At 38.8% G+C, this 13,857-nt stretch overlaps 1 protein-coding gene across 1 annotated transcript; it reads right to left on the bottom strand.

The window, feature by feature from the left end:
- Positions 1-307: 307 nt before the first annotated feature.
- On the bottom strand, positions 308-13,267 carry LOC131170373 (uncharacterized; the record flags this gene model as incomplete). The annotated part of the gene is made up of 3 exons (XM_058129423.1): positions 13,145-13,267; positions 1,039-1,054; positions 308-897 (listed from the first exon to the last, which is right to left on the bottom strand). Coding segments are annotated over exons 1-3 (729 nt in total), but the record flags the coding sequence as incomplete, so codon positions are not given.
- Positions 13,268-13,857: the final 590 nt, after the last annotated feature.

Genomic DNA, 13,857 nt, shown 5'->3' on the forward strand with positions numbered 1-13,857 from the left:
CAGATTGATGTGCCCTATTGCCAACTGTAGACTGAGAACCCTGCTTATTATCTTGATAAGAGCCCTGATGACTTTGTCCTTTGTTAAATTGATTACCTTGACTATCTTTCTTAAACCGCTTGCGCTGCTCACGAGCCCAACGTTCATCATCATACATCTCCATCTGTCTAGCCCGATCAACCACCTCCTCATATTTAGGTAGTCGTAAAGGAGCTACACGATCAATTAGCCTGTCTCGTAAGCCCCTTTCAAACCTGCGAGCCTTCTTCTCCTCATTTGGAATCAAGTGTTTACCAAAACGGGATAATTTGGTAAACTTCATCTCATACTCTGTAACTGTCATTTTACCTTGCTTCAAGGTTTCAAACTCCAAGGCCTTAGCCTCTTGAACACTAGGAGGGAGAAATCGCTCCAAGAAGAGAGAGTGAAATTCAGGCCAGAGGATAGAACCTTCAGGTCTCTCATTCTTCTTAGAGATATACCACTCACGAGCAACTCCCTTAAGCTGATTTCCTGCCAACATCACCATCCTAGCACTACTGCAACCCATAGTGTCATAACACCTCTCCATGTCATCTAGAAAATCTAAGGGATCAGCTAATGCATCCTCTCCAGTGAACTCCTTTGGTCTTAGCTTGAGAAAATCTGTAGAGTCAAGGAATCGAGCCCTATCCTGAGCTGGTGCTAAAGTAGAGCCAACCACTGGTTGTTGTGGTTGAGTTGTAAGGTACTCAGCTATAGTATTAACAGCACGATTCACTGCATGTAATCCATGACGGATCTCTGATGGCTTGACCCTAGGTGCTTGAGTGTAGTAGCTAATTGGAATGGTTGTGCCCAGTCTTAGCCATAGGCGTGCATTGAATGTCTGATTACTAGTTTGAGGTGGTACCTCCCCTGTTGGATCAAGGTTTACACCATTAAGACCCTTGGCCTTAGTTCTCCTCTTACGTCTAACAGACCCAGGCACCTATTCATTTTAATAAACAAGCATTAAATTTGAAAATGTGAGCCAAATTAAGACATGTGAAAAAGTACGAAGGGCTTGAGATATCTAAAGTAATGATAAACTGAAAAGACGTTAAGGATCCTATGCTCCGCAAGTTTACTAGACCTCAACCGAGCTCTGATACCAACTTTGTCACGACCCAAAATTCTGAACCGTGACCGGCGCATAATTTAAGTATTCTTAAATCATGCAAGCCTTATCAGAGTATCTTGAATGAATATATTGTCACTTACTAATCCCAAAAATAGACAAAATCCAAATAAACAAAATACTGAATAAACATCATAAATATCCCATAAGTAAACTGCGGAGTCTCTACAGATTTCAATAAAAACTTAAGCTGTTCAATAAACTAAACTAATTATTAGCCCGAGAGAACATGAATTCGGGCATACCATGAGAACAAATCAAAGTTGTCCCTCTCCAGAAAATGGACTGAATATTTGGATCGACTCGAATTCTCTTGATGAAGCAGGATAATGACAGAAAAGCGTGGTTTGAGCTAGATGCTCAGTGAATGATAATTATAGCACACAGCGGAATAAGGCAGACAAGCGCTTGATTAATTTCACAATAAATTTCTATTCAATAAAATCATGCTCATCTTTGTCAAAATCATTAATAAAATAACTTCATAAAAATATAAATATAAAAGAAATTCATTCAATAAAAATTTTGTAGTACGATTGCACGGGTGATGATACCCCACATCACCAAAGGCGGATGGTAGCGCGCTACGGATATCGGATACTTTCCTCCTCCTTCACGGATATCAATGCATATGATACTAATGCAACCATAAAGCGCAATGATGCATGACTCAACAATGCAACCTAATACCGTGATAGTCCACACGGCGGGGCCAGATAACAGAAACAGATACTGGGCACAGGTACCAATTCAAAACAGAAAACCAATTTGTACAAATCAATCAAAATCAATAAAAAAATTTCAGATATCAAATAATAGCGATAGTGCAATTCCAATAGTGTATTTCAATAATTTCAGAGTCGAATAAATCAAATCAATCTCAAATCAATTCAATAAAATCAATCAATCTCAAATCAATTCAATAAAATCAAATCAATCTCAAATCAATTCAGTAACACATCGATAAATTTTATAGTCAAATATCAATCAATATAAATACATTAAAGGCCTGTTCCCGGAATCCTAATGGGTCTAATACAGAGATAGTTGGCAAAATCAATTATTTAATCAAAATCGAAATAAAATTCAATAATAAAATAAAACTCTAGAAAATCACATATAAAATCATTGTTAAAATATTAGATAACAAACTTAATGCTAAGAAATTTTAAAAGGGACAAAAACGGTGCCATGCACTATAATTACCACTCACCTGGAACCTCCAAGACAATGGTTATTTCAATGGAAGAGAGACAATTTCAGCTGACAGAATGAATATTTGAATCTCCTATATACCCAAAATATAAAAGAAAAATATTAAATAATAATAAAATAAAATAATTTTAATATATATACAAGGTTTGTATGAACAGGGATTCAAATGTTTATATATATATATATATATATATATATATATATATATGAATGAAAACCTTGGACGGACGTGGACGGACGAACAGGGAATTCAAATGTTTATATATATATTGGACGGACGTGGACGTATGAATAGGGAATTCAAATGTTTATATATATATATATATATATATATATATGGGGACGAATTCGGTGTATAACAGGGGACGAATTCGGTGTATAACGGGGGATATATATATATATATATATATAACAGGGGACGAATTCGGTGTATGACAGGGGACGAATTCGGTGATGGATAACAGGGGACGAAGGTTATATATATATATATATATATAATATAAATTGAAGGTTATTATTTTACAGTAATCATGATCAATTCAATTCAATACTAATGATCAAAGAAAAAAAATAATTTTCTAGGGTAGTTGTAACAAATCAATGAAAGAAAATAAAATCAAATTCACCAATTATTGAAAAAGAATGAGAATTTTTACCTTGAAAACAGAATCGAATGTGATGAATAGAGAAGGAAAAATTTAGGGATTCTTTGTTGAGAATATTTGATAGAGGTGACAACCAGGTTTTGAGAGCAAAGTTTAGCAGAAGAGATGATTAGGGTATATATATATATTTCAAGAGTTCTATTAGGTGTAGAATGGGCTAAGAGTTATTATTGAACTGGGTTGTTCAGATTGTAGATATATATATTAATTTCAAAAATAATATATATATATATATCTAAAAATAAATAAGCAGACCATCAAATAAAAATATATATATTTTTTTATAAATATATTGAATTATTGTTAACTAATTAAAATAAAATAATAATAAATAATAATTGTATATGGGTTTTCACAATTATATACACAAATACCTCATCAAAAACGTGACCCATGGCTGTCCAAAATGGCAACAACAATAACCCTTCAAACTCAAAATTTTCCTTCACCAAACCAATACCCATAACATGCATAAAAACTTTAACAAAGGATTTCTCAAAAATGCAAACTTACCTTTATTTGTAACTTGCTAAACCTTCACCAAACTTCTCAAAATTAGTATCAATATCTTCCTTGTGGTGTGTAGACCATTTTTCATGAAAGAACCTAAGAGAATGGAGTTGAAATGGAGAGAGGAAATGAAGCTCAAAGAAAAACGTCAATGGAGTTTCAAGGTTTCTTCAATTCGGCCATTTGAGAGAATTTTGAGGAAGATGGAATTTCAGATGGTGAGTGGACCATATCAGCCATATTTCAATGATAAATTAATCCTATAGTGGTCCACTAACTAAAATTAAAACATATTATAAGTTAACTTTCAATTAATCCACATTTAACCCATTATTTCTACTATTTATTTTAGGTACCATCAAATTAATTTTTCATTTCATTTTCTAAGTGTAATACTATTTATTTTTAATGGACATTTAGGTCAAAAGACAATTCGGGATGTCAAATGACCATAATGACCCTGTTCGTGGCTTTCCGATTTTTCTGAATAACACCGTATTTTGTCTGTTTTTCGATTTCTCACTTTTCTTTGTACTAATTATATAATTTTTCTTTTATCTTTCTAATTATATTTATACTTCAATAATGTTCTATTTAAGTCCAAAAATATTTTTCGGGTTCCCATGATCCGGGGATAGTCAACGGTCCACGCCGTGACCTCCCGGTGCGGTCACCCATCGCTAGGTTTCCCGGCTCACTTACTCGGTTACATTTCTTTGCTATGATTTTTCCTTTGTTTTTCTTTTCTTGTATTTCATTATTTTATGTCTCCTCACTCATATTGAAGTACGGTTCTAGGCATCCTAGCTGTCCGGACAACACTGGTCACCGAGCGTGAGAACGCATCACCAACTTAGGGTGTTACAATTCTCCCCCTTAAATAAATTTCGTCTCGAAATTTTACCTGGCATTAGTCTCTGAACAGCTGTGGGTGCTGTCTCCTCATATCCTCTTCACGTTCCCAAGTTGCTTCCTGGCCTGAATGATGGTTCCACAGCACTTTAACCAGGTGTATCTGTTTGTTCCTCAATTTGCTTCACCTCATAAGCCAGAATTTTTATGGGTTCTTCCTCATATGAGAGGTCCGATTTACTTCAATCTCTTCAATCGATAGTACATGAGATGGGTCTGATCAGTACCTCCTTAACATGGACACATGGAAGACACAGTGTATCCATGCTAGCTCACGAGGTAATGCCAACCGGTATGCCAAGGGACCCACTCTTTCCAGAACTTCATATGGTCCGATGAAACGAGGACTCAGTTTCCCCTTTCTGCCAAATCTCATAATCCTCTTCCAAGGAGAAACTTTGAGGAATACCTTATCACCCACTGCATACTCAATATCTCTTCTCTTCAGATCAACATAGGACTTTTGACGGTCTGATGCAGCCTTGAGCCTATCTCTGATCAATCTGATCTTTTCCTCTGTCTGCTGGACAATTTCTGGCCCAATCATCTTCCTTTCACCTACTTCATCCCAACATAAGGGAGTTCTGCACTTCCTGCCATACAAAGCTTCATATGGAGGCATCCCTATGCTTGATTGGTAGCTGTTGTTATAAGCAAACTCAATCAAAGGCAAGTGTGTATCCCAACTACCTTCAAATTCAATCACACAAGCCCGTAGCATATCCTCCAATATCTGAATAACCCTCTCGGGTGGCCATGCATGCGTGGGTGGAATCTTTGTCTTTGAAGTTCAATCTAGTTCCTAGGGCTCTCTGAAGACTACCCCAGAATCTAGAAGTGAACCTAGGATCTCTGTCAGACACAATTGATACTGGCACTCCATGCAGTTTTACAATCTCATATATGTACAATCCGCCAATCTTTCCGTGCTATAGTCCATCCGAATCGGCAAAAGTGAGCAGACTTAGTCAATCATCAACTATAACCCATCTTGCATCATGACTACTCTGTGTCCTTGGAAGTCTGTAACAAAATCCATAGTTATTCGTTCCCATTTCCACTGCATCGACAAAGGATGTAATAAACCACTGGAACTTGATGTTCGCCTTTACTTGGCGACAAGTTAGGCATTTGGAAACGAATTCACTATATCTCTTTTCATGCCCATCCACCAAGTAATGCTCTTTGACCCTCTGTACATTTTAGTTCCACCGTGGTGCATAGCAAATGGAGACTCATGTGCTTCCTTCAAAATGGTTTGTCTCAATTTCACATCACTAGGAATGCACACTCGCTTCGATGTAGCAATAAACCATCATCTCTCACAGAGAATTCGGGTTTCTTGCCTGCTGAACTTCTTTCAGACTTCCGATATTTTTCATCACTCTGCAGCCATTACGATCCGATCAATCAACACCGGCTGTACATGCCATGCAACTCTTGTCATCCCTCATCATCAACCTCTAAACCGGCATCTTTGTGCTTTCAATTCATATACCATGGACAAAGGAGAAACTCTGAGACTTGCCATAGTCTTGCGACTAAACGCGTCAGCCACCACATTTTCAATCCCTGGCTGATAGTATAATAAGCAAACATAATCTTTAATGAGTTCTAACCATCACCTCTGCCTCAAATTCAATTCCATCAGGTGCCTAAGTACTTCATGCTCTTGTGATCTATGTAAATGTAGCATTTCTCCCCATACAAATAGTGTCTCGGATCTTGAGCAAAAACAATAGTGCTAACTCGGATCATGTGTTGGGTAATTCCTCTCATGCGGTTTGGTGGCGTGATGCATAAGCAATGACATTCGATCTTGCATCGATTACAGCCTAGACCATTGTGAGAAGCATCACTATAAATCGTGTATTCTTTACGGAGTAGGTAAAGTGAGAACTGAGCTTCATCAAACACCTCTTCAACTCATCAAAACTCTGCGACATTTATCATCGCTGAAATTTTACATCTTTCCGAAGCAGTTTGGTCAGTGGAGAAGATAACATAGAAAACCCCTTCACAAACCGACGGTAATATCCAGCTAAACCCAGAAAACTGCGAATTTCTGTGATGTTCCTGGGCGGCTTCCAATTAAGGATAGCTTCTACCTTGCTGGAGTCTACCTTGATCCCTTCAGCTGACACAACATGTCCCAAAAAGGAGATTTCCTTCAGCCAAAATTCACATTTCGACAATTTGGCGTACAACTGTTTCTCCCTTAAAGTCTGCAGTACAATCCGCAGATGTCTATCATGCTCCTCTGCACTCCTCGAGTATATCAAAATGTCATCAATAAACACCACCACAAATTGATCAAGATATGGTCTGAAGATAGTGTTCATCAGATCCATAAAAGCAGCTGGAGCATTTGTTAACCCGAATGGCATTACTAGAAACTCATAGTGGCCATACCGAAGTTCAAAGCGCTTTTGGGATACTCGCTCTTGCACCTTCAATCGATGATAACCGGACCGCAAATCAATTTTGGAGAATCTTTGCACCCTTCAATCGATCGAGCGGATCATCAATGCGATGCAATGGATATCTGTTATTTATTATCACCCTATTCAATCGTAGTCAATGCATAGCGGAGAGTACCATCCTTCTTCTTAACAAACAACACCGGTGCTCCCAAGGTGACACACTAGGGAGGATGAAGCCCTTTTCAAGTAATCCTTGTAATGTATCTTCAACTCCTTCAACACTGCTGGTGACATACTGTAAGGCGTTATGGAGATTGGATCAACACCAGTCAGAAAATTAAATTCAAACTGCACTACTATTTCAGGATGTAATCATGTCAATTCATAACAAACACATCCGAAAGTCATATCTGTAGGGATGTCCTTCAATCTGGACTCCCACTTGGGTGTCTACCACATGTGCCAAGTATGCTTCACACCCTTTTCGATCATTTTTCCGGCTAGTGCGGCCGAAATGATGTTGGATGGCAATAGTGCCTCTCCTTATATCACCACATCAGCATCGAGGAGACCAAAAGTGACTGTCTTGATCTCTGATCAATCATGGCATGATGCCTAGCTAACCAATCCATGCCCAAGATGATATCATAATCTCTGAAGGGCATTTCAATGAAATCAGACAGGAAAGTGTGTCCTTGGATCACCAAAGGACAATCTCTATACATTTTATTAACCCTAACCTCCTGTCCTAGCGGACTTGTTACTAGCACCTCAAAGTCCATTTTTGTACATGGAACAAAGAATGCAATCAATGATGCTAGCACTCACATAAGAATGGGTAGAACCGGATCAAATAGCACAAATACATTCTCGTTAAAAGTTGAGAAGGTACCAGCCACAACATCGATGTCTCGCCTCTTCTCTCTGACTCATGGCATAGACTCGATCGAGCACTGTCTTGTTCGACTGCTTTATCTTGTGCCTTGGCTGCTCTGGGTTACCTCTACCCCGCCTCTACCTCTGCTAGGTGGTTGTGAGCTTCGTGAGTGGCTCGAATCGACCCTTCTGCAGTAGTAGGAGGTGGTCCAACTCTGCGACTACTGGTGCAGTCCTTGGCAAAGTGTCCGGTGCCTCCACAGTTATAATAGGCTCCAATAGCCTTGTAACAGATTCCACCATGATTCTTTCCACAAGTTTCACATTGGCGGGGAGGGTAGGAACTTCTGGTACTCTGCGACTGAGATAGGGGAGGTCTCTGTCCTGAATGTCTTCCCCTACCAGATTTCTTGCCGCCTCTGCCATGTCCCCCATAGTTCTTCCTCTTTCCAGTATGACCACTGGAACTCTGATCTACTGATTTTCCCTCTTTCTCTGTCTTCTCTGACCTCTTCTTCTCAGGAGCAGTCTCAAACTCAACTCTTTCCAACTCTAGGGCTTGAGAAACAAGTTCAGAGAAGTTAGTGTGTTTGAAGCCGAGCACTTGTACTCTAATACTGGGCTTCAAGCCAGTTTCAAACCTCTTGCATCTCTCCCTGCTGGTAGAGAGTAGACTCACTGCATAATGGCTAAGGCGGGAAAATTCTCTTTCATACTCAGCCACTGATCTGCCCCTCTGTTTCAAACTTAAGAATTCTTGTAGCTTCTGGTCTACATAAGCATCAGGGATGTATTTCTGTCTGAATTCCCTGAGGAAGTCATTCCAGGTCAGCACTGCAGGTTCTACCAGACTGTGGGGAATGGTTTTCCACCAGTCATAAGCATCCCCCTGTAGTAAGGATACTGAGTATTCAAGTCTGAGCTCCTCTGTACAATGAAGTTTCTTGAACACCCTATCCATCCTCTCTAACCACTGTTCAGCTTCTAGAGGATCTACTGTCCCCTTGAACTCTGTAGCCCCATACTTCATCAATTTATCATACTGCCTCGTAGGAGACTGTGGTTGTACCACGGGTGTCTGAATTGGGACTTGAGTAGGCGCATTACCAGCCATTTGTTGGAATATTGCAGCCATCTGTGAATGACCCGAAGCGAGGAGCTGCGATGCTGCGGTGGTCTTCTTGAACCACTGACATTTTGTACAGCTGGGGCATCCCCTTGCACCTCAGCCTCAATAGACTGATCGACTGAACGATCACCCTCTTCCATATTCAATGCGAGGATCTTAGCTTTCCTGAACAATAACACAAGAATATTCACTCTCGTTAGTGCATATTTATACTGTAATGTACTGTATGTATCAAACAATGATATTGAGCAGTTGTACTATGCAAAAAGAACATTCAAATAACAGGTGAAAACGGAATTTAAAAACATTGCTCTGATACCACTAAAACATGTCACACCCTACCCCTCTGTAAGGCATAACATGATCCCGTAGTATACCTAATGAATTACCAACTCCGTCTACTGATAACCCATTAAATACACTACAAGGGATTTTAAAAACTTTTCTTACTTCTTTTACAGTGGTGAGCACTATTTACAGGTATTAAAAACTTTGGTGAACTGAGGTGAAACAACTAACTCATTTGATTTATTTGGAATTTCTGTAAAAATTTTGGCAAGGTGCCATCTGTATTTTGGATAAAACAGTTCTTCAGAAAACCTGTAAAAAAAACACTTCAATAATTTTCCAAATCTCAACTCCAATACATTTCTCAACACAACAATTTATCAACACAATTCCATAGGAATTTTTCAAAGTCTGAGATAAGGAAATATAATACAACTTTTACAATCCAAAACACTCATAATTAATTTACAACTTCAAGGTACAATTTAATTTACAACTGCTCAAAACCAAAAACAATATGTACATACAGTGTCATACATTCTGATTACAAAAGCAAAAGCGGTATACTCAATATACTGTAATCCCTCATTTGGATGTATATGCGGCCTAGTCTGTATACTGTCTATCTCTCTACTGCGGCGACAATAAAAGCTATCATTTGAGACAATGTCTCAGTGGTGCACAACATTAACCAAATCCAATTTAAATCACAATTCATAAGTCATGTAAATAGTGGATACTTAAAATCATAATTAAATTCAAGACAATAATTGTCAACAAGAATTTAAACTCCATTTCTCAATATCACAATAATTTTCCATAAGTCAGATCAGGTTTGAATTCAAAAGACAGTATATGTCAATGAGAGTTTAAATCCATTTCACAATCTCACAATACACATCAATAAATCACACACAGCTTAATCATGATCCATAATTCAATTCATCCCAAAAGCCGATGGCTAATGAGGTATTCATCCCAAAAGTCGATGACTAATGAGGAATAACATGGCTAGCTAGCAAAAATATGAGTACTCATTCTATTCGTCCTCAACAGCACACACCTCAACGCTTGACGGAGAGAATTCAATTCATCCCACTAGACAAGCTAGAGAGGAATACAATCAATATACATGATAGCTGTGGTTTCAAACCATTTCTAATGCTTTTTAATCAATAAGTATCCATCAATGTCATTCAAACCATTTTTCACAGTTTCAAACTATTCACAATATTTTTTTCAATCAATAAGTGTCCATCAAACACATTTCCACAATTTAAAATAATGATATACTAATAATCAATATTTATTTCCATTGAAAATAATTCAAAAGAAACAGTTGTTGTGCACAAACCTCGATATTTGTCTCTGGTCTTGACTCACTATTTCTTTCCCTTTTCTTTGAGTCCTTGTTAGCGAGAAACACAATTTGAAGTGTTTGATTACCAAATTAAACCGTCTCTATCGATGGGGTTTGGTAAATAATGCCTTGAACTCAATTATTCACTTAATCACCTAATATACCGACCCTCGATGCGTTTTAGGTAAATTAGGTTTTAGTGTCGTTAATATGTCACACTCGATAGGGTTTTAGGTTTGGTATGTTTTACCAAAGTCATTTCCTCGCTTAGTGCCTTTTAATGCAAATTCTTTGGATCTGGAACACTGGTTTGACCTAACCGGACGATCTAGTTCCCTCGGTTTTCGGGTCTCGGTCGAAACTACAAACTTGTAGATCTAGGTCTTATTGCACGCGGTGCAAAATTTCAGGTCAATCCGAGTTAAGTAGACCAAGTTATGGTCATTACACTATTGCTGGTCAAGTGGTACCATTTTAGGTCAATTTTAGGTCAAATTAGTCAATTCTGGTTCGGCCAGTTTTTGGACCCGAACTTGTGCAAGTTGTTTGACTTGCTTATGGTCATTTCTGGGTTTTGGTGTCTTCATAAGACTTGTAGGTATGGGTCTTAACTATTCATGGTTAAAATTTCAGGTCAATTGGACCTGGTTTGAGTGAGTTATGGCCTAAATACTCACTGCTGCCCAATTGGTCATTTTCAGGTCCTAATTGCACCTAATCCGAATTGGTCAAATTTTTAGGTCACCTTGCAAGCAGAATTTTGGCATGGTTTCTCAATGAAAGTTGGCACATTTTGTGCCTAGTTTCACCCCAAATTGGTCTCATACCAATTGAGGTTACACATTCAAGGTTATAGGCTAAAATATACACTGCCCTCAATATGCATTTCACACCCCAACTTCAAACACATACTCACCTTGCAAGGTTTACTTCCATACCCTACCAAACTGTTTTGGCACATTACCAAAAACATTTTCTACATTACATTAGCATTATTTTGGGCAGATTCCAATCACCCTCAACACACCAAATATCATTCACAATTACAATTTCTAAGTACCATTACTAACACACCTAAACATTACAAACTTTACATACACTTTACAATGTAAATTGACATACATATCATCAATCCTTCTAGGTCAATATGCTGCCCACACTCCCTTCAATATACACCATTATTCAAGTGTCCACAAGCTGCCACAATTCATTCATCAACATCACATTGCCGTACCATATGCCAATTCCCATCAAAGTGCATCATTCACCATATATACATGCATTAAATCACTAGGTTACTAAATCACCATGATTAACATTATTTCTCATCAATTATATACACAAATACCTCATCAAAAACGTGACCCATGGCTGTCCAAAATGGCAACAACAATAACCCTTCAAACTCAAAATTTTCCTTCACCAAACCAATACCCATAACATGCATAAAAACTTTAACAAAGGATTTCTCAAAAATGCAAACTTACCTTTATTTGTAACTTGCTAAACCTTCACCAAACTTCTCAAAATTAGTATCAATATCTTCCTTGTGGTGTGTAGACCATTTTTCATGAAAGAACCTAAGAGAATGGAGTTGAAATGGAGAGAGGAAATGAAGCTCAAAGAAAAACGTCAATGGAGTTTCAAGGTTTCTTCAATTCGGCCATTTGAGAGAATTTTGAGGAAGATGGAATTTCAGATGGTGAGTGGACCATATCAGCCATATTTCAATGATAAATTAATCCTATAGTGGTCCACTAACTAAAATTAAAACATATTATAAGTTAACTTTCAATTAATCCACATTTAACCCATTATTTCTACTATTTATTTTAGGTACCATCAAATTAATTTTTCATTTCATTTTCTAAGTGTAATACTATTTATTTTTAATGGACATTTAGGTCAAAAGACAATTCGGGATGTCAAATGACCATAATGCCCTGTTAAGTGGCTTTCCCGATTTTTCGGTAACACCGTATTTTGTCTGTTTTTCGATTTCTCACTTTTCTTTGTACTAATTATTTAATTTTTCTTTGATCTTTCTAATGATATTTATACTTCAATAAGGGTCTATTTATGTCCAAAAAATATTTTTCAGGGTTCCCCGCAGTCCAGGGTTAGTCAACGGTCCACGCCGTGACCTCCCGGTGCGGTCACCCATCGCTAGGTTTCCCGGCTCACTTACTCGGTTACATTTCTTTGCTATGATTTTTCCTTTGTTTTTCTTTTCTTGTATTTCATTATTTTATGTCTCCTCACTCATATTGAAGTACGGTTCTAGGCATCCTAGCTGTCCGGACAACACTGGTCACCGGAGCAGTAGAACGCACTACCGAACTTAGGGGTGTTACATATGAAATTTGGTCAAATTGGGCAGCAGATTACATAACCGGGTTTTGCTTGTGTCGCCGCTTGTGTTCGCTGGGCACCCTTTTGGGATAAAAACTCCCTTCACCGGAATGGGCCAGCAGCAAACCCAAAGCCCTAAAAACCGTACCCCACTAGCCCAAGCCCGAAATTAAACCTAAAATCCAAACAAAACCCAAAAGCCTATACCCAAGCCCACAACCCAAACCTAAAGACCCTAACCCGATAGCCCATTACCTTCATCTTCCTCTCGACATCGCCCCCGACACAACCCTCCCTGCCGTAACCTTCATTTTTCCCGTCGCCTTCACCGGCCGCCATTCTTCCCATATTTCTCTTTCTCCGATCACGACATTCCATTTCGCCATGTCCGAATCCCCATTATCCTTCGAAAACTCACCTCCCCACTCCTCACAGCCGCCACAACCCCAAACCATGCCACCCATGCAAGCCGACCCATCGCCGGCCCATTCTGTTGATGCTCTGATCGCCACACTCAAGAAGAAAAAGGCGAAAAGCATTAAACCACACAAATCGACAGGCGGCGTCAAGCGGAAACAACCCGAACCGGCCACACAACAACCCCCAATCCCGCCTCCAATGCCCGCCTCGCCTGCTGGCCGACGTGGCATTCCAAAATCAGCGGTCAAGCGCCCCGGTACATCTAAAGGTAACCTCGCATTCCCATCCTCTTTGCCTACTGCTACACACTGGGTATTACCTACTGCCGATATGAAGAAAAATAAGGCAAGAGTTGTAGCCCGACAAATGGTTCAAACTCGGTATTTGGATGTGTCTACACTTAAAACCTTGAAGATTTATGATGAAATGGACTACATTAGATGCTTTAGGTTGGGTGCGATTTGCACATAAACAGGAACTGGTCTACCCCATTTTAGTGCAGGAATTTCTGGCCTCCCTGTCCACTAATGAGCATAAAATTGCTTTGG

Source organism: Hevea brasiliensis, chromosome 11, assembly GCF_030052815.1.
Source record: "Hevea brasiliensis isolate MT/VB/25A 57/8 chromosome 11, ASM3005281v1, whole genome shotgun sequence".
Taxonomy (NCBI): domain Eukaryota; kingdom Viridiplantae; phylum Streptophyta; class Magnoliopsida; order Malpighiales; family Euphorbiaceae; genus Hevea; species Hevea brasiliensis.